Source organism: Rosa rugosa, chromosome 4, assembly GCF_958449725.1.
Source record: "Rosa rugosa chromosome 4, drRosRugo1.1, whole genome shotgun sequence".
NCBI classification, from domain to species: domain Eukaryota; kingdom Viridiplantae; phylum Streptophyta; class Magnoliopsida; order Rosales; family Rosaceae; genus Rosa; species Rosa rugosa.
In genome coordinates this window covers 38,523,500-38,550,364 of record NC_084823.1, presented here as the reverse complement: position 1 = coordinate 38,550,364, position 26,865 = coordinate 38,523,500, and the positions used below count along the sequence as shown (strand labels likewise).

General features: G+C 35.4%; 2 protein-coding genes, 1 long non-coding RNA gene and 1 pseudogene across 5 annotated transcripts in view; 2 read left to right on the top strand and 2 right to left on the bottom strand.

Moving 5' to 3' along the window:
- LOC133742907 (pentatricopeptide repeat-containing protein At4g17616) overlaps positions 1 to 23,884 on the top strand; it is a 65,407-nt gene extending 41,523 nt beyond the window's left edge. For all 3 annotated transcript variants that reach the window (XM_062170611.1, XM_062170609.1, XM_062170610.1), the window contains exon 4: positions 23,854 to 23,884. The gene's annotated coding sequence lies outside the window, so the exon portion shown is untranslated. The remainder of the gene's footprint in view (positions 1 to 23,853) is intronic.
- LOC133744779 (uncharacterized) lies at positions 15,020 to 19,434 on the top strand. The gene is made up of 3 exons (XM_062172825.1): positions 15,020 to 15,154; positions 18,238 to 18,477; positions 18,685 to 19,434. Exons 1-3 carry the CDS (start codon positions 15,020 to 15,022, stop codon positions 19,432 to 19,434), a joined length of 1,125 nt encoding a protein of 374 aa, XP_062028809.1.
- On the bottom strand, positions 19,870 to 21,959 carry LOC133746259 (uncharacterized). Its single transcript, XR_009864042.1, has 4 exons — positions 21,615 to 21,959; positions 21,421 to 21,523; positions 20,258 to 20,306; positions 19,870 to 20,130 (listed from the first exon to the last, which is right to left on the bottom strand). It is a non-coding gene; the product is annotated as an uncharacterized LOC133746259 (long non-coding RNA).
- Positions 23,885 to 24,966: 1,082 nt separating the features above from the next.
- LOC133746274 (inositol oxygenase 4-like) lies at positions 24,967 to 26,435 on the bottom strand (annotated as a pseudogene).
- Between the last annotated feature and the right edge of the window lie 430 nt (positions 26,436 to 26,865).

Sequence of the window (26,865 nt, the reverse complement as noted above, 5' to 3'; positions counted from 1 at the left end):
ATAAAGTGAAGAAATATCTATAAAATATGATTAAAAAAATAAATACAGATATTTCTTCACTTTATTGGGGATATATCCTAAAATTCTTCGCTTTATCGGAGATGTTCCACAAATATCGTAGACCAGCGAGCGAAGAATTTTAGGATATATCCCCAATAAAGTGAAGAAATATCTGTATTTATTTTTTTAATCATATTTTACAAATATTTCTTCACTTTATTGGGGATATATCCTATTATTCTTCACTTTATAAACCTATTATATTTTATAGATATATTTTACAAATATATCCTAAAATTTTTCACTTTATCGAAGATATATCACAAATATCGTAGACCAGCGAGCGACTTTTTAACCACCTAGAATTTTTTTTTTTTTTTTTTATAAACCTATTATAACTTGTGGTGTATAGGTTGAAGAAAAAATTTATAAAAATAAAAAATAAAAAAATAAAAAAGAAACACCTAGAGTATTTTTTGTTTTTGTTTTTATAAACCTATTATAACTTGTGGTATATCTCCGATAAAGCTAAGAATTTTAGGATATATCCCCAATAAAGTGAAGAAATATCTGTATTTATTTTTTTTAATCATATTTTACAGATATTTCTTCACTTTGTTGGGGATATATCCTATTATTCTTCACTTTATAAACCTATTATAACTTGTGGTGTATAGGTTGAAGACAAAATTATAAAAAAAAAATAATAATAATAAAAAAATAAGCAAAGAAACAATAATAAAAAAAAAAGCAAAGAAAAAAAAACGAAGAAACAGAAAAAAAAAAAAAAAAAAAAGAAACAGAAGTTTTTTTTTAAATTTTTTTTTAAATATAATTTGGAGCTCAAAATGACCATTTTACCCCCAAAAGGGGGCCCACTGGACTGATTTAACGTCCAATTTGGACGGAAGTCTAAAAATTGGACACGGATGATGAAATTTGAGAGTACAGGGACTAACATGATTAAATTGAAACTAGAGGGACTAACATGATGACGACCCCTAACCTCAGGGGGGTAAACTGAAATTAGTCCTAAATATAATGACAAACATAGTTGTTTTGCATGCATATAATGCAACTATGGACATGATCCATTGCAATTGTTTATAATTTTTCACAATTGATGCTTCCAAAAGCTAAGGTAACAATCATCTCAAGAGCTGCAGATCTTGATTGATGGCCGGCTCCAACTGAGCTCATATTATGTTACATATATGGAATTACCACTGCATATATTGGTGATGAAATTTCCACCGACTTTATGTTGTATTAATCAACTATAAGTATACTACTGTATACTATATCATGAATTAAAAATTTCATTGAGCCAAATAAATTTATTTTGGCGTGACTAATGTGTCATTACTATGTCATGTAGACTCATCTACATACATACTCTACATTATTGTATAATACAACAATAATTGCAAACTTTCCTAACTAGGATATTATAATTTATCGCATAGTTGCGAGTTGCATGTCACTATAATGGGACAATCCTCCCGCCATTAGGGGGAGAAATATTATGAAAAACGATATGAATTGGTGTGTGATATTTATCCACCATGTCTTATTATTATCTTAAGAAAAAGTCTCAATCAATTATGAGAAATTGAGAAAGTGACACTTATTAAAGACAAGTTTTTGACCAAAAAATTGGTTTGGGCTTGCCACCCACCAATGGATTTCCAATCCAAATTTTTTTGCACGCATATTTTGCGAATGGTCAAACTAGATGGTCTTCCCGCCGTTAGGGGGAGGAAACACTATTGTAACGGTGTGCATTATGTGGGATATATTCACCAAGTCCAATGTTGTAATCTCCCTAGCTATAAGGGAAGATTATACAAGCCCTATAACACTCGTTATGAGGTTATATAAAGATCCACATTCTTTAATTAATTTGTCATTGAGAGACAACAAATGCCCCTAAAAGAGGCATGGGTACCTGATATGAATAAGCTTATTATAGCTAATGCATGCATATATTTTGAATGTGTGATAGATCTCTAATTGATGATCATTGATGATATCTCATCTGTAGTTGCAACTAAATATCATCAAGGGCTATATACTACCACGTTTTATTGTGTCGACAAATCATACTATTGGCCAAATTGGGAGGCAATTCAAATGAATTTAAATATTGTAAACGTGATGATATACTTGGACTTTATCTACCCTAAAAATTACAAAGGGTGTACTAAAGTGAATTGAAATCACTATGACACAATTCTCTTTATAGAGACATGGGCATTCTTCTCTAAGCGACAACTTTTCTATAAGTACAGTGTTACATATAACTGTTATATTGACGAGAGGCTTATAGCAGGTTGTCATGATTATTATGAAAATCTTAAAGGCAAATTACTAAAAGCAAATCCCCAAATTAATGTGTCATTATAAGCATATTGCTTAATCAAATCCTTGACGGATTCATATTGCCAAAGACAAGTCCATGAATGAATGAATGAATGAATGAGCTTAAAGCTCACTCATGGAATCAAAAGTCTAAAGCTCATACATACTCATTCAATTTACAGTCAAAGTAACTTATTGCCTCAATGAGTACTATGACAAGACTAAGAAATCAAATTCGAATCATACTCATAATGTTGCAACATATTCTAACTTCCACAAAGTTATGAATTTATCTAGAGCTCATATTGAGCCTATATGAAATTATCAATTACACAAATTGATATCTATGGCTAAGTATGCCATACTTAAATTTCAATGCTCGGAATATTGTATAAAGGTAAATGTGTCAATTGTTGTTCATTTATATTGTTATTCTTTAACTAATATCTTTATCTATAATTTGAGCATATGAAATTGGTTCTACTCTTATCATGTCAGGTAAGATTCATTAAAGAACATCATAGTTTATTGGTATTACCCAACTTTTGCAGGAATTGCAATTCATGATGGGTCCCCTTTATGCAAAGCACACATAGTCTCACCTATGTAATCGACACACCATATCTAATATACATGGTGCATGTATTTTATTACATACATGACTGAAGCTTGCAACAATCAGGGGGAGATTCTCATCAGGGGGAGCATTCAAAATCATGCTACCTAGGACATATGCGCGTTGTACTCTTTTTCTCCTTCGACCAGGGTTGTTTTTGTCCCACTGGGTTTTTGTTACCTGGCAAGGTTTTTGACGAGGCAACATTAAGCGCGTCCAACACCATATCATTTAGTGGTAAACATCCAAGGGGGAGTGTTATAAATATTATATATATGTGGCTGTCCACTGTAAATACTCATTAGTTATGTCCTTATGATGTAAACATTACTCCTATATAAAGGGGTCTAATGAGAATGAAATATACACTTCTACCTCCTCCTATATTCTGTTTCTCTATTTTATCTCTCTCTAATTCTCTAGTTTATAACATGTTTTTGATTTTTGATTATTTTGTTAAGTTTCTTTTTGTTTGGCTCCAGTTTTGTTGCAGCTGATCAACATTCTATTTTTTGCGCGGGCGTGCCAGCACCGTTCAGGTGCGGTCGTCGGGGGTGTCCCTTAACCTGACTTCTTTCAAGCGATTGTAGACGAGGAGAGCAAAAACCTCGTCGCAGGGGTCTTTGTGCCTAGTGATGAGGACTTTTGCTTAGTTTATTCAATATCACACAATCGATACTCGACGTCGTAGATCGAGCAGAGCGATAATCACTGGGAAGTGGGGAGAACTTGCTAAAGCGTGACTATAGCTTGGCTGGCTTGCTAGGGCGTTACCCTTGCTTGGCTGGTTCCGTAACCGTTGTGGTCGCGGTACTACAGTCGGCTCCCGAGGAGACTAGGACTGAAGCACGTTGATAGAATGTTTGGTGGCACTGACAGTCGGCTCCTGAGGATTCTGGGACTGTAGTGTGGTCACCGGTAAGAGAAGGAGAGAGGTTCTCCGAAGAGACTTGAGTAATCGTAGAGATTAGTTTAGGAGAATTGTTTGTTGTGTTGTTTCATTGCAGCCTCTATATATAGGCTACCATGCCAAAGTGGTTGGCCTTAAACAAATCATGATGGAGCACTAAATGGAGATAATGGAGCACTAAATGGAGATAAAAATGATGAGTTTTGGAGTGGTTTTGAGTCACTTTCTGCTCCTTTATTCCTTCAATTATATCTCCATCAAGAATTCAGAATGGGCCTTCGACTTCTTCATATTAAATGATCCACCATGAGTGCAGATCATTCTAGTAAAATTTCAGAGCTTACTTCCATGTGGTTGGGCCGGAAATGCTGCTGGACTCCTTGCAGGTCCGGTTTTCCAGTTTTGTCTTTCAGAAAACTGGACTGATTGTTTGAAGGTTTTCCACTCCAAACTAGCTCTTGCACTATTCATAATAAATGATCGTTGGGATGTCTAGAATGAATCTGGAAATTTTTAGCTCATTTTAATTTCGTTTGGTTAGTCTGTCGCCCCTCCTTCCTTATTTAGCTCGGTTTCTCCTAACCGAAGTAGGAAAATGTGCTAAAGTTGACTTTTCATTTCCTTTTCTTGCAACTCGCATAATCTTCCATAATTCTGCAAGTAGGCTTTATTTAGCCTCTAAATAATATATTTCGAACTCGTCGACAATATATAACTTGAGCCACTGATATTGGCTCAATTTCTCCAAGACACGCCTTATTAGGCCAAAATGCTCATTTTGGGTTCAAACACTTTTGTTTTTCTTTTATTTGTGAATCGACCATTTTGTCTTTTTCAAATATTTCAGTTCAAATATTTTATAATATTTGAGGGATATTTTGGTAAAAAATTTCTATTTTAGCTGACAAACTCTCTTCTCTTAATAATAGTATAGATATAGTAAAACCAAAATGAGAAAACAAGCTTGGTATGGTGAAGCACATCAAAAGACGCTGTCCTAAAGCCTTTGTAGCCTCCCTACGTGCAGGTGCTGACGGTCTACAAGTCTCCAAGATACGACAACCAAAGGTCCGCTATGAGCACGTTCACAGTCGGATAGAATCTCCAAGTCACAGAACCGTTGCCCAAAATAATAGTAAAATATGGAAGGTAGTAATCGAAGTGGTAGTATGCAAATGAGGAGTAGAGATAATCCTTTGGTTGTAAACAACTTGGGGAACATTGTTGCCTTTTATAGGCTCCAATTATCTCATGTAACTTCCATCATAAAACACACCATAAAATCAGAAAATTAAATCCCAAAATGAAACTCCTATAACCCCCAAATAATTATAGGATTAAAAGCATAAGTTACAATTGAAAATTGAAAATTGAAAATCAAATTAAATTAAATTAAAGATTTTAAAATCTTTTAAAATACCAACAATCCCCCACAAAAAGTTTTAAAATCTTTAAAAGCAAAGAAAATAATATATATACATAGGGGCAACATAATACTATGCAGTAGGTGTAGGTGCCTTCCGGGCTTGAACCTACACTTAGTGATAATAGTTTCCATGAGGAATTTGAGTGACACAGTCTTGAACTCAACCCGTTTGATCAAATTTCAACGTATTACACACATAGTATTGGTTAAGACTTGGATGCGGGGTAGCGCTATTTATGGCCATGTGCTCAATCTTGATTCTCATGAGAGTTTTTAGAGAACAACCCAATTCTCACAGTCGCGGCCTCACGACGACTCTCACTAGGTGAGTTCTCCAAGGGAACATGTGACCTACACCCCGCGGGAGATTGTCTGCCTCGAAACTCATTTAGGGATATATACTTTAAGTTCCTTCCTAACGTCACATTATATAGCACTCATGTCATAGGGATGAGCGGAGAATATCTCAATATCTCATTTAGGATATCTCCATCATATAAAATAGTGCTTAATGAGTCACGCAGTATGAATTGTTTCTACCCATTGAACTTCCTTCATGGGATCTCCAATCACAGAAGTTGGGTTACCTCCCTAGGTGACTCCCTTGTGGGCTTAAGCCCATCCCCCTCGACAATTCTAGGACTCTGCTCCTAGAAAGACCCTTAGTCAAATGGTCTGCAATATTATTCTCTGACTTTACAAAGTCTAAAGTGACAATGCTCTTTCTAATTAGGCCCTTCACAGATTTATATCTCACATGTATATGTCTGTTCATCTTCTGGTTCGTGTGAGATTGCTTTAGCAAGTCTATCACTGCATTACAATCACAATGTACAGGTATAGCAGATAAGGGTTTTTCTACTAAAGGTATTTCCGTCAACAAACTCTTAATCCACTCAGCCTCAATACAAGTGACATCTAGAGCTACAAGTTCTGATTGTGTGGTGCTTCTAGTGATTATGGTTTGCTTCTTTGATCCCCAAGAAATTGCTCCTCCCCCTAATAAGAATATGTAACCACTAGTAGACTTCACATCCTCATTATCTGTTATCCAATTTGCATCACTATAACCCTCTACCACATTAGGGAATCCCTTATAGCACAATGAGTAATTAAGTGTATCTCTAAGGTATTTAAAGACTCTCTCCAAAGCATTCCAATGCTCCTTACTAGGGTTATGTGCATATCTACTTAGTCTCCCAACTACAAAAGCAATATCTGGCATAGTCTTATTGGCAATGTAAAGTAAAGAACCTATCATTTGAGAATACTTCAATTGTGAACAAGGTTCTCCTTGATTTTTCTTCAAGTGGATGTTTGAATCATAAGGTGTCGACACGGGTTTGACATCAAAATAATTGAACTTCTTCAACATCTTTTCAATGTTGCTAGATTGACTCAAAAATATACCTTCAGAGGTTCTCTCAATTTTCATTCCTAAAATCACATGGGCTTCTCCCATGTCTTTCATGTCAAATAAGTTCCTAAAATCACATGGGCTTCTCCCATGTTAATATGATTTTACATTATTAACAATCTCCAAATTTGTCCCAAAGATCAATATATCATCAACATATAAACATAAAATCACGTGTTCCCCATTTTCTACTTTGGAGTATAAACATTTGTCATGACTATTGATCTTAAAATCATAATCTAGGATCACTTTGTCAAACTTTTCATGCCATTGTTTAGGAGCTTGCTTAAGGCCATATAAAGACTTAACTAACCTACACACCTTGTGCTCTTGGCCTTTAACTATAAATCCCTCAGGTTGCTCCATGTAAATCTCTTCATCTAAATCTCCATTCAAAAATGCGGTCTTCACGTCCATTTGATGAATGACTAGATTATGTACGGATGCTAAGGCTATTAAAGTCCTAATGGTGGTAATTAATCCTAGTGACAGGTGAATAAGTGTCAAAGTAATCTAAGTCCTTCTTTTGTGTAAACCCCTTAGCTACTAGCCTAGCCTTGTATTTGTCTATACTTCCATCAAGTTTCAATTTCTTTCTAAAGACCCATTTGCAACCTATTGCTTTGCTTCCAGGAGGCAAGTTTGTTAACACCCAAGTGTTGTTTTGGATAATAGATTGAAACTCATCACTTATTGCCTCTTTCCAAAAAGGTGCATCTATAGATGAAGTGGCTTCCTGATAAGTTGTGGGTTCTCCTTCTATTAAAAAGGGTGTAGAAATCATCTCCAAATTTCTTTTCTACTCTAGCCCTTTTACTCCTTCTAGGATCTAAAGGTTCTGTATTTTCAATTGTAATTGAGCTAGAAGGTTTGTCTCTAATTTGTATTTCCCTTGGAATTGGGTTTTGAAAGGAAAGATATCTTCAAAGAAAGTAGCGTCTTTAGATTCTATGATAGTGTTGTTTGCAACTTCCTTAACATCAGAGTTGAATACTAAGAACCTATTGGCATTGCTATTTTTGACATAACCTAGAAAGATGGTGTCTACGGTCTTGGGACCTATTTTCTTTCTCTTAGGATCTGGTATAAGTACTTTTGCTAAACACCCTCACACTCTAAGGATTTTGAGATTGGGTGACCTTCCTTTTCATAACTCGTAAGAATTTTTGTCATTCTGTCTCACAGTTATCCTATTAAGTATGAAACAAGCTATCAGGATTGCTTCCCCCCACAAATTCTCAGGTACTCCACTACTGAGGATCATGGAGTTGACCATGTCTAAGAAAGTCCTATTTTTCCTCTCCGCTACACCATTGGATTGAGGTGAGTAAGGTGGAGTGACTTCGTGAATAATTCCATTTTCTTCACAAAAGATATTAATTAAGATCATTAGAGGTATACTCTCCACCTCTATCAGACCTAAGTCTTTTGATCTTTTTCTCTAATTGGTTTTCAACTTCACTCTTATATACCTTGAACTTATCAAACACCTCATCTTTTGTTTTGATAAGAAATATATAACAATACTTAGAGTAGTCATCAATAAATGTCACAAAGTATTTGTTTCCACCTCTAGTAGGGGTTCTATTTGAGTCACATACATCACTATGTATGAGTTCTAAAACTTGTGTCTCTTTCTACAAGCTTGTTATAGGATAACTTAGGTCGTTTGGCTTGAACACACACTTCACATTTTTTGCTTAAAATCTACACTAGACTTTGGTATTAACTCAAGTCCATCAATCTTTTGACTTTGTTCAAACTCACATATCCTAATCTTCCATGCCACACATCACAAGATTCAACACTAAAAATTTGAGGAGAAATTTTATTCATTTCATGTGCTACATCCAAATTAATTAAACCTTCACTAACATATCCTTTTCCAATAAAAGCATTATTCTTTGTAATAACAATCATGTCGGACTCCATTACAATTTTGAAACCTTGTTTCATTAAACATGATGCACTAATAAGATTTCTCCTCACTTCTGGAACATGTCGCACACCCTTGAGAATTAAGGTCTTCCCATATGTCATTTTCAGCTCTATGTCTCCTACTCCATGTAATGGTGCGACAGTGTCATTTCCTAGGGTTACACTTCCTCCACTTGAGTCCTGATAATTTTTAAAAAAAAACCTTTTGTCAAAACACACATGTACATTTGCTCCAGAATCTACCCACCAATCACCATTAGAGTGTGTAAAATTAATTAAGGGCTTAGAACTATACCTCAAAATATGATCATTTTGATCATCTTGATCTACAAGCATATTTACTTGAGCTTTTGAACCCTTTTGCCCTTTGTTCCATTTGGGTTTAGGCTTGTAGACTTCTGTCTTCTTAAAATGGTAGTCCCTTGCTAAGTGATTAGTCCTCCCACAGACAAAGCATGCTTGCTCTCTCTTGTCATTGGAATTGTTATGGGACCTATTTGGGTGGGAATGGAACCTATGGTTGAAGTCTCGACGAAAGAAATTTTGGTTTTGGTGGAAGGAACTAAAGCCTTTGTAGCCTCCCTACGTGCAGGTGCTGACGGTCTACAAGTCTCCAAGATATGACCCCAATACAAGCAACCAAATTAAGGTCAGCTATGAGCACATTCACAGTCGGATAGAATCTCCAAGTCATAGAACCGTTGCCCAAAATAATAGTAAATTATGGAAGGTAGTAATCGAAGTGCATGGTAGTATGCAAATGAGGAGTAGAGATAATCCTTTTGTTGTAAACAACTTGGGGAACATTGTTGCCTTTTATAGGCTCCAATTATCTCATGTAACTTCCATCATAAAACACACCATAAAATCAAAAAATTAAATCCCAAAATGAAACTCCTATAACCCCCAAATAATTATATGATTAAAAGCATAAGTTACAATTGAAAATTGAAAATCAAATTAAATTAAATTAAAGATTTTAAAATCTTTTAAAATACCAACAACTCAATCAAACTCATTTGTTGTTCCACCCTTATTTCTGATCACAACATAATGTTTCTCTAGGTTCATCCTAGTTTGTACACGAGTGAAATCAAATCATTGCATTTAGATCAGGCAAAAAAAACAAAATTCTGGATTTCTACTGAGGGGATGAGAGAGAGATGAACTCATGAAGGAGTTTTGTTGTTTTTTTTTTCTTTATCTATTTGAGTAAAATGACACGTTTACCCTTTTTTAGATAAAGAAAAAGTCCATTATGTCCTTTTTTGGGGCCCACGTGTTTGGCACGTCATCAAATTGATGGAGCCGTCACGGAAATTGGATGGAGGTATCACGTCGATGTCAATATAAGACTTTAGTTAGGTATCACATTAGTATAGTTGAGAGTTTGGATATCAAATTGGCCTTGGCACTAGAGTGTGGGCACTGTTGCTGAATTTTTCTCCTATACTAATTATTCTTCCACTAGTCAATAAACAAGTATCTACCTAGTTTGAATCCCGATATTATCTTCGCTTACCATATAAATATTGACAGAAATTATGGAAATCTCACTATATTTTCAAATATTTCGCGAAATGTTTGAAATTTGGGACCATTTTTCATTTGTCACGTGGCCCAGCCCCAAGCCTGGGGCCCACGCGCCCACGTGCCTAACTGACTTGAAAACTACAAACAAAAATCCCATTGATGCAGCCAAGACTTGAACCCTGGTCGCTCATGGAGAATCAAAGTGACACAACCATTATTGCAACAAAGTCAATTGCTTATTTGGTACATTTTTTTATATAAATAAAGATCCACAAATTATGATAAATATGAAATCAACAACCAATTTACCACTAATTTTTTTTCTACAGAGCACCAATATTTTATTGGTCTAATCAATTATATTCACTATTTCATCTATCATAAAAATTAAAAAATATTGAGAGTATTAGGTTAAATTTCAAGAAATGTTTGAGGACTCAGCATGTATTACTCCACCTTAAATTACAACAACTTAAATATGTGCTCTCATCCCAAAACCCTAAGCAAAGTCGGCGGCGGTTTTTGCACGATCGTTCTTCGTCCGATGGTGGCTCTGGGCCTCGCCGACACCACTGCCGGACGGGGATTGCTACAAGGGGTCGGAGAACTCTGGAGGGGGGGGGGGCCGCTCGGGGGTTTTTTTTGCAGGCTGGTTTTTCTGCTTTTGGTCTTTGGTGGTCGCGTCTCTGGTTCTTGGCTTTGTGTTGCAGGTTTGGTAGACCTCGATTTCGGCTACTTCGACTGTCAACGATGCCACGGTGTTGAGTTTAAGATCGGCGGCAGCGTGGGTATGCAGGGAGCTAGGTTGAGGGAGTTTCAGTGGGAGGCAGGTGGTGGCGGGGTGCTCTGCTGTGTGGTGGGTCGCGACGGGTCTGTTCAGTGGCTGCAGGGATCACGGCTGAGCTGCGTCAGTGAAGCTTTGCTGGAACTGCGCGCGAAGTTTAGGGCTGGAGATGGATGCTGGGTTGGAGCCGGGCCCGGCTTGCTGGGCCTTTTGAGTGGGCCTTCCTTTGGTGTTTCTTTGATCTGGATATGTTGAGCTGGGGTTTTTTTTTGCCCTAAGCCCAACCTATGTTTTTAGCTTTTTGTCTAATTCAAATAAATTCCTTGTATTTAGGAAGCTAAGCACCGATGTGCACTTTATGTATGATGTTTAGCGTCTCTGGAGTAGTACCGAAGGAGGATATCCGCTATCTCTACGTATTTGAATGTACAATGGGTAGGACTATATGTACGTACCACTTGTGGGTACTACCACTAACTTCTTGTCTATCTATAAATGACGGCGGAAGGGTATGTAATGGCCTATTCTGCCTTGTGTTAAATTTATTATTTCGCCCCCGTGGCCTTACTTAAAAAAAAAAAAAAAAACTTAAATACGTAATAATGTTTTTTTTAACACTTTCTATTGAAATACAATAGATAATTGATAAAATAAACATATCCAAAAATTTCACTTAAAATTTCCTTATTTTTCTTCAAATTTCCATCATTTTTCTGGATTATTTACTGAAATCGATATATCCACGATATTTCCGTCGAAATTTTCGTTTTCGAGACCATCATTATTTCCTCGAAACTCGATATTTTGATTATTGCATTTTATTTCATGTTCTCAATTGAAAGATCCATCGGTGGTTGTTGAGTTTCACTCGGACTTAAACCCCAAGTTCGTGGTTTTTTTTATGCTTGAATGTTCGTTTATTTTAAAATCTCTATAAGTTCAGGGTATTCTGAGATACAAATTTATTTTTCGTTTGTTGATTTTATACCTTAATTCTTGACGTTACTTCTTAGCCAAATTAATAGATGGCTGTATTGCCTACTTTCCCTTCACCTATACTTGACGATTTTATTTATAGATAGACTCTTTTCTTATAGTCTACAATCTATTTCTTTCAATAATAAAGAGTTATAAACATGGGAGCTTCTATTCATACCTCTAAAATTGTTATTTGGACCTCCCTCTTTTTTCAAATAATTGTTGACTTTGTCAACTCATATCAAATTACCAATAAAGACATAAAAGAGGGAAGAAAAATAAAATTTCTTACCTCTACGTATAGTAGTAATCTTTAATTGGAGAAAACTTTCTCCTCCAACGTAAACCTTAAAATATACATCGGTAAACGTTATTTATGTTGTGTCAAAATTTTCTAAACTTTGTGGTTGATCACTCATCAATGGAAATAGGTTTCATATGAAAAAAGAGCTTCAACTATGAAACTGATAAAAAATAAGGAAACAAAAAATTGTGGAACTATTAGCAAGAATGATGGTGGAAAGAATATTTGACAAGGGGAGAAAGAGTCATTGTATTTCATTGATTCAACAAAAAGAAACATAAGCTATCTAACCTCCATAAGATCATAAAACGTTGAAAATTTTCTGAAAAGAGTTCACACGTACAAGGCTGTAAATGACCTCTATAAAATAACAAATGATAATGAGAGAGAGAGAGAGAGAGACGACTACCAACTAAAGGGGTTTTTTTTTTTTTTTTTCAGCTTAATTGTATTAAGGTAAAATAGAATTGTGAAATCTTCAAAAATTGAAGGACGTCCAACTACTGATTTTTTGAGGTATGAATTAAAAAAAAAAAAAAAAAAAGCTTTTATTTATTTTATTGGACAATGGCCATTGTGGGAAAATTAAGGAGGTGTAGATAGCAAATTGGTTATTTGTAAAAGTAAGTTAGAGGTCTATTAAGTGAGGAGGTCCAAATACCAATTTTGGAGGTATGAAAAGAAGTTCCCTATAAACATTTTTTGAATCAAAAAAATCGGGGGATTCATTCATCACAAGCTAGAATTAACGGCTATTACATACATGTTCGTTGCCATTAAACATTTGAATTATGATAAGATGCAAATACAAGCTAGTTTAATTGAAACTAGTATTTTGCTCACATGCTTTACATGTGTAAAAATTTTATTATTACTATATTTAGAAAAAAGTTAGAGTCATATGTTAATAAAGAAAGTGGGAAGTTATCTGAATTATGAGTGATTATTGCAGACATGGGTGGTTAACTGTTTGAAAATTAGATTTTTTATATATAATTTATAATATTTCTATTTACCATACTACCACTCAATTACTAAAACTTATTTAAATTAATATAAGGTTTGAGGGTTTTATTTTCTTTTCACACCTATTTTGGATAACAAAACCTTTTCTCTGAAATATGGTATAGATAACATCCCCAATGATTCGGAAAACTATACAATTTAAAGAAAAATCATACAAACGAATCAGCTAATGTGTGTGCTTATCATAATTAGTATTACTATACAAAAACATATATGCGAAGAGGGAAGGCCATACAGGGAACTGAATTCGCCTGGAAACTAATTAAGAAAGAGAAACCCATTTATGCATGAAGCTTCATATACCAGCGGGAGAGAGTCCATCATATAATGCATATGTTAATTATGAATTCAGTTCCCTCTTCATGCATGCATATATGGGTTTCTCTTTCTTAATTAACATATGTTAATATGTTAACAAATAATACATATGTTAATATGCAAGACATATGTTAATGTATATATATAACAAGTTATAATTATATATGTACAACTTCATATCAAAACTTAACAAATTAATTATTCGAGAAAGACAAACATTCATGTTACCCTGTATTCGATTCTCATCCCTCTCATGCACCAGCAGCCGGCTCTTTTTTCCGTTATGTCGGCAAACAACTTAATTAGCTGCTAACTTGAGGACGTACTTCTGAGGAATATGGGGATGTGATAATTTGTTCAACGTTACTTTTGACTTTTTGAGGAATACTAAACAACTTAATTAGTTATGCCAACTTGACTTTTTGACTTTTTATACAGGGCCGGTATAAAAACTAATATAGCTAAGCCGGGATCCATAAAGAGGAGAGAAATTACTATCAATGTATCAATGAGCTAGATAGGACTCTATTCCTCCTCCAAACTTTGTCGATCGACCTTAACTTTAAACTAGGGCATGTTGATCACCAAGGACTTGCTGTTCGATATCTATAAATGGTCGGTCTCCACATTCTGGATTTTGAGTGGTTATGCAGGGAAGAGGATTGTATGCACCGACAGTGCAAGTGCACTGTCAGTTATTTTAATCTCTAAAAAAATAACAGCCACTCATCTAATCTACTCCTTTATATATTTTAATATCAAAAAAATTACATCCATTCATATTGCAAGTACCCATGCACTGACGGTGCATGGAATACACTCCCGGTTATGCAGATGACAATAAACATAGGAATTGCTCGAAGGGTCTGGTACATATACCAACACACGGACATCAGTTAATATTATCATATTTGTACATATATCTGTAACCACAATTTATTTCAATATTGACCATTATTATAATCTCAATTTATTAATTTCATTACAAACAGATTTCTGTATATATAGTTATTGTCATGGATATCAGTGTAAGTTAAAATAATTAATTTAATATCTCACACTGATATCTATGGGTTCTCTTTAAGCACATATATCTGTATAGGTCAAAATATATTAATTTAACATCTCACACAGATATCTATGGATACTCTTTAAACACACACATCTGTGCATACAATTATAATAAATACTCTTGTGGTCCCAGCCTAGCATATTACATACAGATATCTGTGTCAATTAATCTTTCTCACAGATATCTGTATAAACTAAACGTTTATACTGATATCTGTAGCTAATTTAAATCGGTATGATTAAAATCAGTGTGCATTGGTTGTTTTGCTAGTAGTGCATACAGTATAAGGTGCCGTTGAACACTTTCATAAGCAATGGATACCAACGATTTAGGATTATGAGCACAGGAAAGACGATCCAGAAGAGAGAAGTCGGTAACAAGATTGAGGCCAACAACAAGATACAGAAAGCACCTGAAAAATCCCCAATTCAAAGATGGATTGGTTGGGCCATGAGACAAAGTTTGAAAGAGGTAAGAAGGAAGAGCAGCAAAACAACGGCAAGAAACAGATATGCCATTTTCATAATGGGGTACTGATGATTATTTTTTGGGAATATGTCAATTTTTAATGCATAATCACCGGGCTCTTTCTTTTGGGAGGTGAAGAACAGAAGGCTGAGGTTTATGATCGAGTGGTGGAATTCCATATCTCAAATCTATCAAACAATGCATCTTTCAATACACATGGTAATTTTCCTGAAGAAAGGCTACTTATAACAAGAGTAGTCACATTAGCTTTTATAAATTAAACAAGGGTAAAAACTCTAAGTGATACCTGAATTATTGTAAAATATATTTTTTTGGTACCTATAATTTTTTTTACCCCAAATGGTACCTGAAGTATTGCGCCGTTACCGAATATAGTACCTACGTTAACTTTTCCTGTTAAAGTCGCCTATGTGGCATGTATTTTTTTGAATAAAAACTCCAAATGATACCCAAACATTTTTTGTTACCCCAAATGGTACCTCAAGTATGTATTTGGAGTTTTATCTTAAATTTGTGATCAATATGTGCATTGTGCTGAATGCAAAGGCTAGGATCGATATTTGTGTCACATTAATACATCTTCTCTTTTAATTGTTCTGTTTCTTACTATTTGTTTTGACTTTTATGGATTATTCATTTGGACTGATTGAAGAGCCAACTTCACTAATGCTTGTCATTGCTTGTCTTTGTAGGCTCTATGATGTACGACGTTTTTATGGGAAATGGTTGGCATGTGGCATCTTATCAAGCTATAATCAGCCCCTTCAAGTACTCATGTAATCAATCTGAAGACAATTCTAATCTAGCTAGCATGTTCTATATTTGAAAACCAATTTAATTATACTATGATTTTGTAATATGAAGTTATTTAATTGATATAATTTACTACATGAATGCTTTTGTTTACTATTCTTTAATGAAAGGGTTTCATTGAAAGCATTGTCGATTAGAAGTGTGAATGAAGACATCTTTTACGACACACAAAAGGGTCTTTTACGACACGCAAAATGGTTTGTTACGGCACTCAAAATCAAAGTCGTAAAATATATTTCACTGCGAGCAAAATAGTGTTTTACGACGAGCAAAAAATATTTTTTACGGCTCACATTTTGTGTACCACAAGAGAAATTTGTATTTTACGATACGCTTCTTTGTGCCATAAAGTTATCTTTTACGGTGCACAGTGCGTGTCATAAAAGACCAATTAAACTGTAGTGTATGCACCAAAAGAATCCTAGCATTTTGTTGTTAGAAACTAAAATTCCTAGGTTCATCAAAAAACAAAACGACTTAGGGCTAGTTTGAGATTGCTGTGACTTTAAAAAAAAACTGCTGCTGCTGTGTTGTGAGAATAATCAGCTGTGAATTAAAACAGTTTCGTGTTTGGTAAATAATATTTTTAAAAGTGCTGTCAATACATAAAACAACTGCAGAGCGTGTTTTGATCCACAGCAGCTTTTAAAAGCAACATCTAGGTTGCTTCTAAAATCTGTTGCCAGTGGACCTATAACTTTCAATTAAAGCTGTTTTTTATTTATTTACCAAACACAATAAAATCTAAAATTTTGAACAAAAGCTGATTTTTTTTTAAAGTGAAGCAATCCCAAACGGGGCCTTAAACTCCCCAGGTTGTTCAAAAGAAACAAGGCACTGATTTTTTCTTTTCTAATGTCAAAGGAAAATTGTATTGTTGAATTAATGAAGAGTATAATCATCAGAGAAAGCATCTCAAACAAATCTGAGATTAAAAAGATACCAAACTAAACTTACATGAGAACCAATTACTCGAGCACCCAGAAAGAGCAAAACTATGAGACACCCCATGCCATTAACCTACCCGCTAAAAGATAAACCATATCTTAGACCGGAGAGCTCAAACTTAATCTAACCTAGATCCTCTGCAAGATCAATTGATGATAATGGAAACTTGACTGATCCATGGCAGAAAATAATGGAAATCTCGATCGAATAGACGGTCAGTTTTGATATTAAGCTGATCAGGCACATAATTAACTTTGTTTTTCATTTGTTGGTACATGCATGGCTTAATTAATTGGTCACACGTACCACTCAGCACGACCATGGTTGAGGAAACTCCCAAGGAGATCCAAATTAACTACATTTAATCTAGGTGTGAGGTGGTGAATCGATCTCTATTCAATTTAATCTAGACATTTTTTTAATACGGATGCCCAAGTGTTATGGATATTAGAATTTGAAGAAGGTACGATTGGTTATAGGCCTTCCTCTGAATTTGGAATTTGGAATTAAAACAATTAATCTCTGTACATATATTATACATAAACATTCGCACCAGCAACTAGCTAGCTTGCATTACTGCAGAACTTTCTAACTCAAAAATTAGGATATGATCGAGCACTACAGCTAAAGTCAAAAGCCAATAGTTCATTGTCTTTCCCAGAAATTGCTTAATTGCAAAGCCGCCTAGCCTCTACATATTAACATATTAAATTAAGCACTATCAAAGGGGGCACTAATTAAAAGTGTGATTCTCTTGGTGATTTTGGCTTTTCCTTGATTACGTGATTCCCTTTGTCTGCCAAGTACATATATAGTTCTTAGAGGATATCTTAGATATATCAAGGACAAAATATAAATATAAATATCATCAAGTGAATGCATGAAAATAATATGAGACTCGTCCTCTAGCTACATGAGAATTTGTATATAACAGGCAAATGATTTTCAATCATTCTTTGACCATACATCATTAGATAACAGTTTTTTTTTTCCTCATACTGGTGTGACTCCATCCTTGACCTTAATTAAATAATCGATCAATTAATAACTTTCGTGAGTAGTGACTCTTGCAAGTTCCAACAGGTCATGTTCAAAAGTATGTGGAATTATATTAAAGTTTAGGCAGAGTTTTGGAGGGTTTGGGGTAAATTTTGATGGAATGTAGTAATGTGTTTTGTATTGTTGATTTTGTATTTGTGTAACGATATAAAATTGAGTATGCAACATTGTGGAAAATTAATATAATGATGATATAAAATGTGAAATTTTAGTCGAGTATATAACATTTGTGAGATTAATTATAGTCGATAACAGGTCAGTGGAATACTGCTTTGGTCCGTGATAATTTTTCTGTGGAAGAGGCAGCGGCAATTTTGGCCATTCCCTTATCCTCCAGAGAGGTTGATGATAGATTTGCTTGGCATCTCGAGAAGAATGGAAAGTTTACGGTGAAAACTGCGTACAGATTTTCATTCTCTACTTCTTCTTCTCGTAGTCCCTTTGAGCTCACAGTTGGTGCGACTTTCTGGAAAAAGATGTGGAAGGTAACAATTCCAAATTCAGCTAAAATCCATGTTTGGAGAGTATGTCATGATATATTGCCTTCCATGGAACGGTTGGCTTCTCGGAGAGTAGCACTGGAGACCTTGATTTGTCCTCTTTGTTCCAATGCTATAGAGACGAATCTACATTTGTGTCGTGATTGTCCCTTTACTAAACAACTGCTCCAGTCTAATGCTGTATTGTACCAGGTATGCTACAATCCTCATGCTATGCATTACAATATTTTGGAATGGTTCAACTTTTGTGCAAAAGAGTTGTTGTTGAGAAGTCTAGGTGATTTGATGTACCTACTTTGGGGAGTCTGGAAAGAACGTAATTGTAGGGTGTGGGAGCACAAAAGTAGTCAAGTTGGTGAAGTCTTGATCAAGGTAATTTCACGATTGAATGAGTTTCGTTTTCATAACTTGAAAACTGAACCAAGTGGAGTAAGAACACACATGGTTGTACGCTGGAAACCACCGCCTGTGGGGTGGTTTAAAGTGAATGTTGATGGGGCTTACAATTATGCTTCAAGAAGAGGTAGTGGTGGGTTTGTGATAAGAGACTTTCAGGGTACTATGGTTGCTGGAGGGGGTAAGGTGTTGCCTGGTTTGATGTCGCCAGAACACGCAGAGGCTAGGGCATGTAGTTTGGCTGCTCAATTTGTGGTTGAACATGATTATCTTCCAGCTATCTTGGAGACTGATTCTCAAATTGTGTACAATCATTTGATTACCAGGGATGGGCGTAATACCTCAACCTTGGGGCGTATTTATGATGATATTGGTGTCATTCTGGATGCTCATCCTCACTTGAAGGTTTCTCACACAAGGAGGTCTGCAAACACAGTAGCTCATCTCATGGCTGCATGTTCTCGTTCTTTTACTGAAGAAACTTTTTATTTTTCAGCTCCTTCCTTTCTTCTGACGGCTTTGGCAGCTGAGTTTTGTAATCTGTAGTTTTTCTATATTTTAATAAAGCGTGACCTCATTCTATCAAAAAAAAAAAAAAAAAAAAATAGTCGATCACAAGTCTATATATATATATATATGAGACAAGATACTATCTAAGAATAGGAGATTTTTTTTTTATTATAGTTTAAACCTAAATCCCACAAATAACAAATTTCTCCAAAGTCGATCATGAAAAACAAGTCACTACTACAAATTTCCCCAAACCCCACTGATTTGAATTAGTCCCTATTGGGACAAAGCATACTGATAAGAGTGGCTGATGGCATTAGCCACTATGCAGCCACTAATGGGAAATCAGTCCCCTCTATTGTAGGTGCTAATGGGGCTAAGCACACTGTTAAATTATCAGTGTGATGCCTTTAACCAAAGCAAAATTACATCCAAATCAGTGCCAAAGCAACTGATCCTAATAGCAGTGGCTTCGGAATCCACTGATATCAGTGGCAAAATCATTAAACTGGAATAAAAAAAATAGGTGCCAAATACTAGCTAATACTAATATTTGGCACCTCTACATTTCATGTACTGTATACTATAATAAAAAAATGCATCATACAACAAATTTGCCAACTAAAAATAATTCATTACATCCAGAGACAACAAAATTTCTTCTCCACAACTGCAACCCTTCTTTGATATGGACAAACTCTTTCAAAGCAAATGGCAACATGCTCACAGTACCTGAAGTTCCAGAAAAGAAGAATTAAATTTTGCACTGTGAAGTTTTATCTAGCAAGTAGCAACACATGCATTCAATTCTGTAAGAAATCCAAACATGACATTTACAAAATAATGTGTAGAAAAATACCTCATCCATAATACCATTCGGCAAATCTTCAAGCATCATATGATGTAACCTGACCCCAAAAAGAAACTTTTCATTAAAAGTATAAAATGAAATTGGAACCACAAAAAGAAACAGAAAAAAAAAATGATGTAGAAACAGATGGTTAAAATCAAGATGATATTTCCGCATATAAATGTATAAGATGTAGAAATTAATATATTTCCGCAGTTTAATCAAGATTAACTTTCACTCTGGCAGTTTATTTCTACATCTCAGATAATCAAGATTAACTTTCACTCTCAGATGTAGAAATATATTTCTATATATATGCGGAAATATATATATATATATATATACACTTTCACTCTCAGATTTTAACACAGGGTCATAAGTCAGTCTGACCCCAAATCTTCAAGCATCATATGATGTAACCTGACCCCAAAAAGAAACTTTTCATAAAAATATATATATATATTTCCGCATTCAAAGTATAAAATGAAATAGGAACCACAAAAAGAAACAGAAAAAAAAAATGATGTAGAAACCAAGATTACTAAATTAATGTAACTGATTGTACTGAAAATGTATACATAAGTAACTATACATGTGGTCAGACTCAAGAAAGGACTAAACTATGGATCTGCTAATCAACATAAATGAAGCCAAGAACATTGAAAAAAAAAATACACATTCATCTGCATAGATGCTATTGAATGTTAAATTGCTTGACATATGATTCCATCTTGCAAAGAAGGTTCAGAATAAACATGTTTACCCAAGATTTTCTTTTAAGTTCAAGTATAACCTGCCTAGCGTAAGAAACCTCTATATATATTGTGCTTTAGATCTGAAACAGGGGAACAAAAAGGAAGACTAAGCACAGTTTCTTTCTTTTCCTACTCAAAGCAAACCACTTGACTATTTATTTATCAAATACTTGGCTAACCCAGCAATTCTTTCTTGTGCAGTTTTATATATATTCAATTTTCATATGACTAAAGCCATTCAATCAAAACGTCTATTTCACATTTTCACATAAATCTTTATAACTGACATACATAACTCCCAAAGTTCATAAATTTAGACCCGAAATTACATAACTCCCATTCCAAACCAATTGCACAACCAAAATTACAGATCTTATCATGAAAAGTGGGGAAGAATAATATATATGAAGTGCTTACCAACTGTAAAGCTCCATGCCTTCAATTCTCCATATCGCCAAGGAACAGACAACATGAGCTCCTCATTCAAGACTGGATTCAAGTTACTCCTTACTACAGTTGTCTGAATAGTATACATCATCACCAACAAATAGAAATATCAGTCTGATGTGAAACACAGTTTAAATAATTTGATAAATAGAAAAAGAGAGTACCTTTCTACGAAGATATTCATCGGGGATGCCGTACTCTTCCGATCTCGTCGGCCCTATACCCGATCTAAGCTTCGGCCGAGAATGGTCTGGATCCAGAAGACGGTGTTGACAAACCCATCACTTGTTGATAGCGCCGGTGATGACGACTTCCATATAGAACCGTTTGGTGTCTTGATCGGTGTCTGATCTGGTCATATTGGAGTTTGATCTTTGTGCGATGTGCCTGTGTGAGAGCGTGATGGAAGAAGAGAGGAGGAAGAGAGGCGGAAGAGAGAGAAAGAGTCTGATCTGGTCATATTGGAGTTTGATCTTTGTGCGATGTGCCTGTGTGAGAGCGTGATGGAGGAAGAGAGGCGGAAGAGAGAGAAAGAGGAATTGACGAAGGGAAAAGTGAGGATCAGAAACTATTTATATGAACAAACTTGTTAGGGTTCCTGACTTATAGCCAAAACGACGTCGTTTTGGTATCTTCGTTTTTTTTTTGTTCAATTCGGTTTTTGACACTGATGATAGTTGGAACAATAATATGTTAGGGTCACTATTGTCAGTGTGATGAAACAAATTCACACTGATCTTTGATTGGTTGCTCCCAAAATCACAAAACAAAACTATTCCATTTCTGTTGACACTGTTAACAGTGTCATTGATATTAAACAATTAATATGTTCTATATACTGTTCATAATACTCACTGATGGTCAGTGAGAGGGAAAAAAAACCCACCAATCTTTTATATCAGTGTAATACTATTCATTTTGGGACTGAAGATTTTTTGGTGGCTAAAAAAAGGGTGCTAATGGAGAAATTTGTAGTAGTGAGTTGGCGAGTGACGACCTTTACATGACGGATGTATGACCGTATCTAGCTGATAAAATGATTGAGGCCACCCACAAATTATATACAAAAGGGAGCGGAGAAAAATCTCCCAGCTCTCAAATGGATTAGATGGACGGCCATGCAGTGACTGGAAGTTAGAGAAAGGTGAAAATGAGAGGAGTACGTAGACGTCCACTACCAAGAAATGGACAGAAGAACAGATGCGCATGTCGATCTTGCAAAACCTCATCAGAAGAAAACAAACCACTAACCATGCTAGTAGCCTAGTAGATAACATATAATTATATTAAGCCAAAGAATTTGATCTTATCACTTACTAATCCAACTACTAGCTACCCAATTATATCTTCAGTGTCTGTAGTGGTCATATACGAGTCCAAACAAGAAAAAGAAGAAGAAGAAGAAGAAAACCGTTACAATAGTCGAAGTTCCAACTCATTAACCCTAGATTCTTTTGTTGGCCGAGGAAAACAAACCCGAGTTCTTCTTCTCAACGGGAGAATGGATTGGTGGTTGAGATTCCCTCAATTCACTCAGATATACTTACCCCATTCTATTGATAAAGTAATCTGGGGTTCACATCCAAAACCAATTGGCAATGGATGGAGTGGCCCAAACTCTTATAAACCCACTAGCAAGGTCCCATTTTCTCATGTGGGATGTATATATTCTCAACACGCCTCCGCACGTGTGGCCCAAACCCTTTACAGCCTGTTATTGGAAAATTCTGCTATCCACCCCAGGTGGATATCAGCGTGGGGCAATAACAGGCTGTAAAGCCTGCTCCAATGCAAACATTACACTAGTTTCCATGCAAGCCGACAACTCAGCATGTTCAACAGATTGAACATGGTATATTACCTTCCCAACTGCACTCACAAAAGTACCATTGACATCCCTAACCAGGTGGATATCAGCGTGGGGCAATCTGCCGTTGATATCTCCTTGGGAGAGATCCAGCCGTTAATTTTCTGTTAGTCTGGTTTTCAGAGTTAACGTTAGGAGGCTGAAAAAAAGGGAGGGGCCCCACTGAGGTAAAGGTAGAATTGTAGAAATAGAGGGAAATATAGGGAGAGGGTAAATCTATTATCTTTGCGCTGGGTTCGGATTCAACTATGCAGATATAAGTAAAAACCAAAGAGCCATTTGCGGTGCATTACAAGTCTATTTTCCTTAAACCAATTGCCTTATACATCTGCCAGTTTCCTTTTTGGAACATTTTGCAACATTGAAGAGATGATGGGAGTATATATGCCTCTCACATGAAATCAAGTCTTCTAATGCAGAATGTCTGGAAGAAGTCTAATGATCATGCAAGCTGGTGCTAATCAATCTATGAAAAGATATGTGGAGACACATCTCATGTTTTTTACTGGCAACAGATGTTAATTTACTGGCAACAGATGTTAATTGGCATTATGACAGTATGTGTCTTGCAAATGCTCCAATCATGAGATATTGCGTTCTCTTTGCTGCTTGGCCAATGCTCCATATTTGTAGCGAGTAGTCAACCAGGGGTGCAACTGGTGTCCCAATTTTTTTTCTCAATAGTGAAATAACATCTACATTATTGTGACATTCTAACATAATGCTACTTATTTCTGGTTTTTGTCGAGCAATGTGGATTGTGTACAGCATTGATGATCTGAATAGTGTATATCTTTTGAAGGCAGAAACTTCTCTTACAGTTAATTAGGTGACATCCTTTTGGTGAGGCATACGTTTGAATTTCTGATTGATAGTGCAGCAGTTCGTCTTCAATAGCCTTACATAGAAATGCAAGGCTGTATTAATATCTGTCTTGGAACATGGTGCAATATGCCTTCTTACTTTGTTTCCCCTCGTGCCGGAGTCCTTTTGTTCTAGTTTAGTAGGTGCTGTACAGATTCTGTTATAGTTGTTGGTATTTGACTAAGGAGTTTCATGATGGTCAGTCGAGTGATCATCACTCATATAATAACTAGTTGATATCAGCTGAACTTCAGGTCATTTCTTCTGTAGGTCATAATAATTTCTTTAGGGATCTACTTGTGGTGCCATTCGAAATCATAAAACATATATAGGCATAGGTTTAAGTTATTTTCTATCCCAAAAGAATATAACTTGGATTGATTCTTTTTCTTTTTCTTGATCAGATATGATCGAATATTGGATACAATCAGCCAAAGCAAGAGAAATTTTCAAGAACTTGATTTTTGTTAAATTGAAAGCAGACTGAGTTATGAACAAGAAAGAAAACTAAGCTTGCTGGCATGAAATCAAAGGCAAGTATTGGTTAAAATGAAAAAACATGAGAGCAGGCCCAAAAGAAATATTATTGTTTGTTCAAAACAAATCCCGCCAGTAGAAGGCTCCGTATTAGATTTGTTATATAATTTATTGTGCAAATGGGAGACTTTTGTAATTTGATTTTTAATTTATTGAATTTAATAATTAATTTACAAGAACAAACATCTCGTCCTTGAAACCATATACAAAGTATAACTCGCTTAGAAAGTAACAAGAGGAACTATTCTCAAAAAAAAAAAAAAAAAAAAGTAACAAGAGGAAGCACAACGCCTCTTCTTAAATTAACCTAAGGAACGACTCCATCGGAGAAACACATGGATGATCGATCACCTTACCATTTTAGCTTCGCTGGGAAGTACTTGTTAATAAGGGATAAATAGTAAGGCTTGACCTTGTCGACATCAACTTGAACTTTGCTCTTGCTGTAGAGGTCATATTTGTTAAAAATATGAAGCCACTTCATATTCTCTCTGTCTTCCTTGTTCATCAGGTGTGTATATGTCCCTGCCTTGTGTAGAGGATAAAATGAGTGATACCGGATAACAAACAATCCGGCCTCCGGCAAAGTTGTCCCATTTTCCTTGGCAACCATGTACATGTAGTCATCATGACCCCATGAGATCATCACATTTTCTAGTCCACATCCTTCTTTGTAAATTCCATTCTTGGTGTTGTACGCGGGATTGAATCCGGATTGTCCTTGAAGTACTGCAAAAGCATATTAGTTTGGTGATACGTAATTTATCATTAATGTAATTACACATTTCCAAATTCATGTCGACTCCTATTTTTCGTGAATAATGTTATTTCCAGATGTCAGATTATTAACCTTCGTGCATGCATTTTAAGTCACACTTTACGTTTACATTAGGATTTAGGGTTATGTTCCGTCGATATGAGTTCTTCATCTTTTTCTTATCATTAATATTCCGCAATGTACTTCAAAAGGGGAAAAAGTTCTCCAAACTAAATATTTGAGGAATACCTTGTGGTGAACGATGGATTCATCAAAAGCGCACCCAAGAGGATGTGTGTCTCCAACAACAGCCCATTGAGGAAGTCCTCCAAACTTAGGAAGAAGAAGCACTTTCCCAAGATCATGAATGAGAGCGGTAAGGTGCAGCCAATCTTCATTCGGATAGTCTTTTCTAATTGCCTCAGCTGTTTGCAACAAATGCTGAATTTGGGGTTCATCCAAATCCGGGTCACTCTCATCCACAACCTCATTCAGGAGCTCACAACATTCCCATATGCTCATTTCCACTCTATCCAATTTTTTGTACTCCTCTCTCGTCCTTTTTACAAAATCATACGTTTGGTTAATGTGGTTCAAACGATAAAATTCCTCCACACTTTTCTGCCTCTCACTTTCTGCATTATAATCCCTGCAGTATAGCAATTTATTATACGTAGTCAGACATTATATTTTCAAATAACATGTCAAACTTCAGTTCATGATGGAATATCCAACCCGTTGTAAACATAAAACCATGATGCTAGGTTTATCATATGAATTAATAGTACATGTACCTGAATGACTGGCCAAATGCATTAATTTCAGGAGCAACAAATGCATCGCTTGATTTCACGACTTCATTGTTTCGCTCAGGCTGCTTGGTGATAGCCATTTTTAGTGATCTTTGAAATTCAAATGAACGAAACACAGAAAAGCGAGAGGAGAAAAACTGGTTCTAAGCAAGTAATGGTTATGTTAGAATACGTTGCTACAACCAATATTTATAGTTACCAATATTTTTAGTTCTACAAAATGTCCATCCATGGAAAAAGAAGCCGTTGAATTCCTTAACTTGGAAAGTATCAGTCGCTAGATCGGGTTTATCCAACCTGTCCGAACGAAATGTTCAAATATAGTTATTAAATATAAGGAAAGGATAAGAGATTTGCCCATAATGGCAAATTTGTGCCAATTTTTTTTTTAATTGGATAGCGTTAATCTTAACAACGCTGCAAATTATAGAAAACTGGTAACTATTTTATCCAACATAGGATTAAATTGGATAAAATAGAACATTACAAGTAATTGTTAAGAGTATGTTCAGTTTTGTGAACTATTTTTAGTGGCAAATTGTTAACCAGCTAGCTATATTAATTGAACCTCTTAACTG

Bases quoted from the DNA above. Each gene is read 5' to 3' on its own strand.
- LOC133744779 (XM_062172825.1), top strand. From the start codon at position 15,020: ATGAGCACAGGAAAGACGATCCAGAAGAGAGAAGTCGGTAACAAGATT. The intron at 15,155-18,237 runs GTAAGAAGGAAG...GATTAATTATAG, and splicing joins TGAGACAAAGTTTGAAAGAG to TCGATAACAGGTCAGTGGAA. The intron at 18,478-18,684 runs GTAACAATTCCA...GTATTGTACCAG, and splicing joins TCTGGAAAAAGATGTGGAAG to GTATGCTACAATCCTCATGC.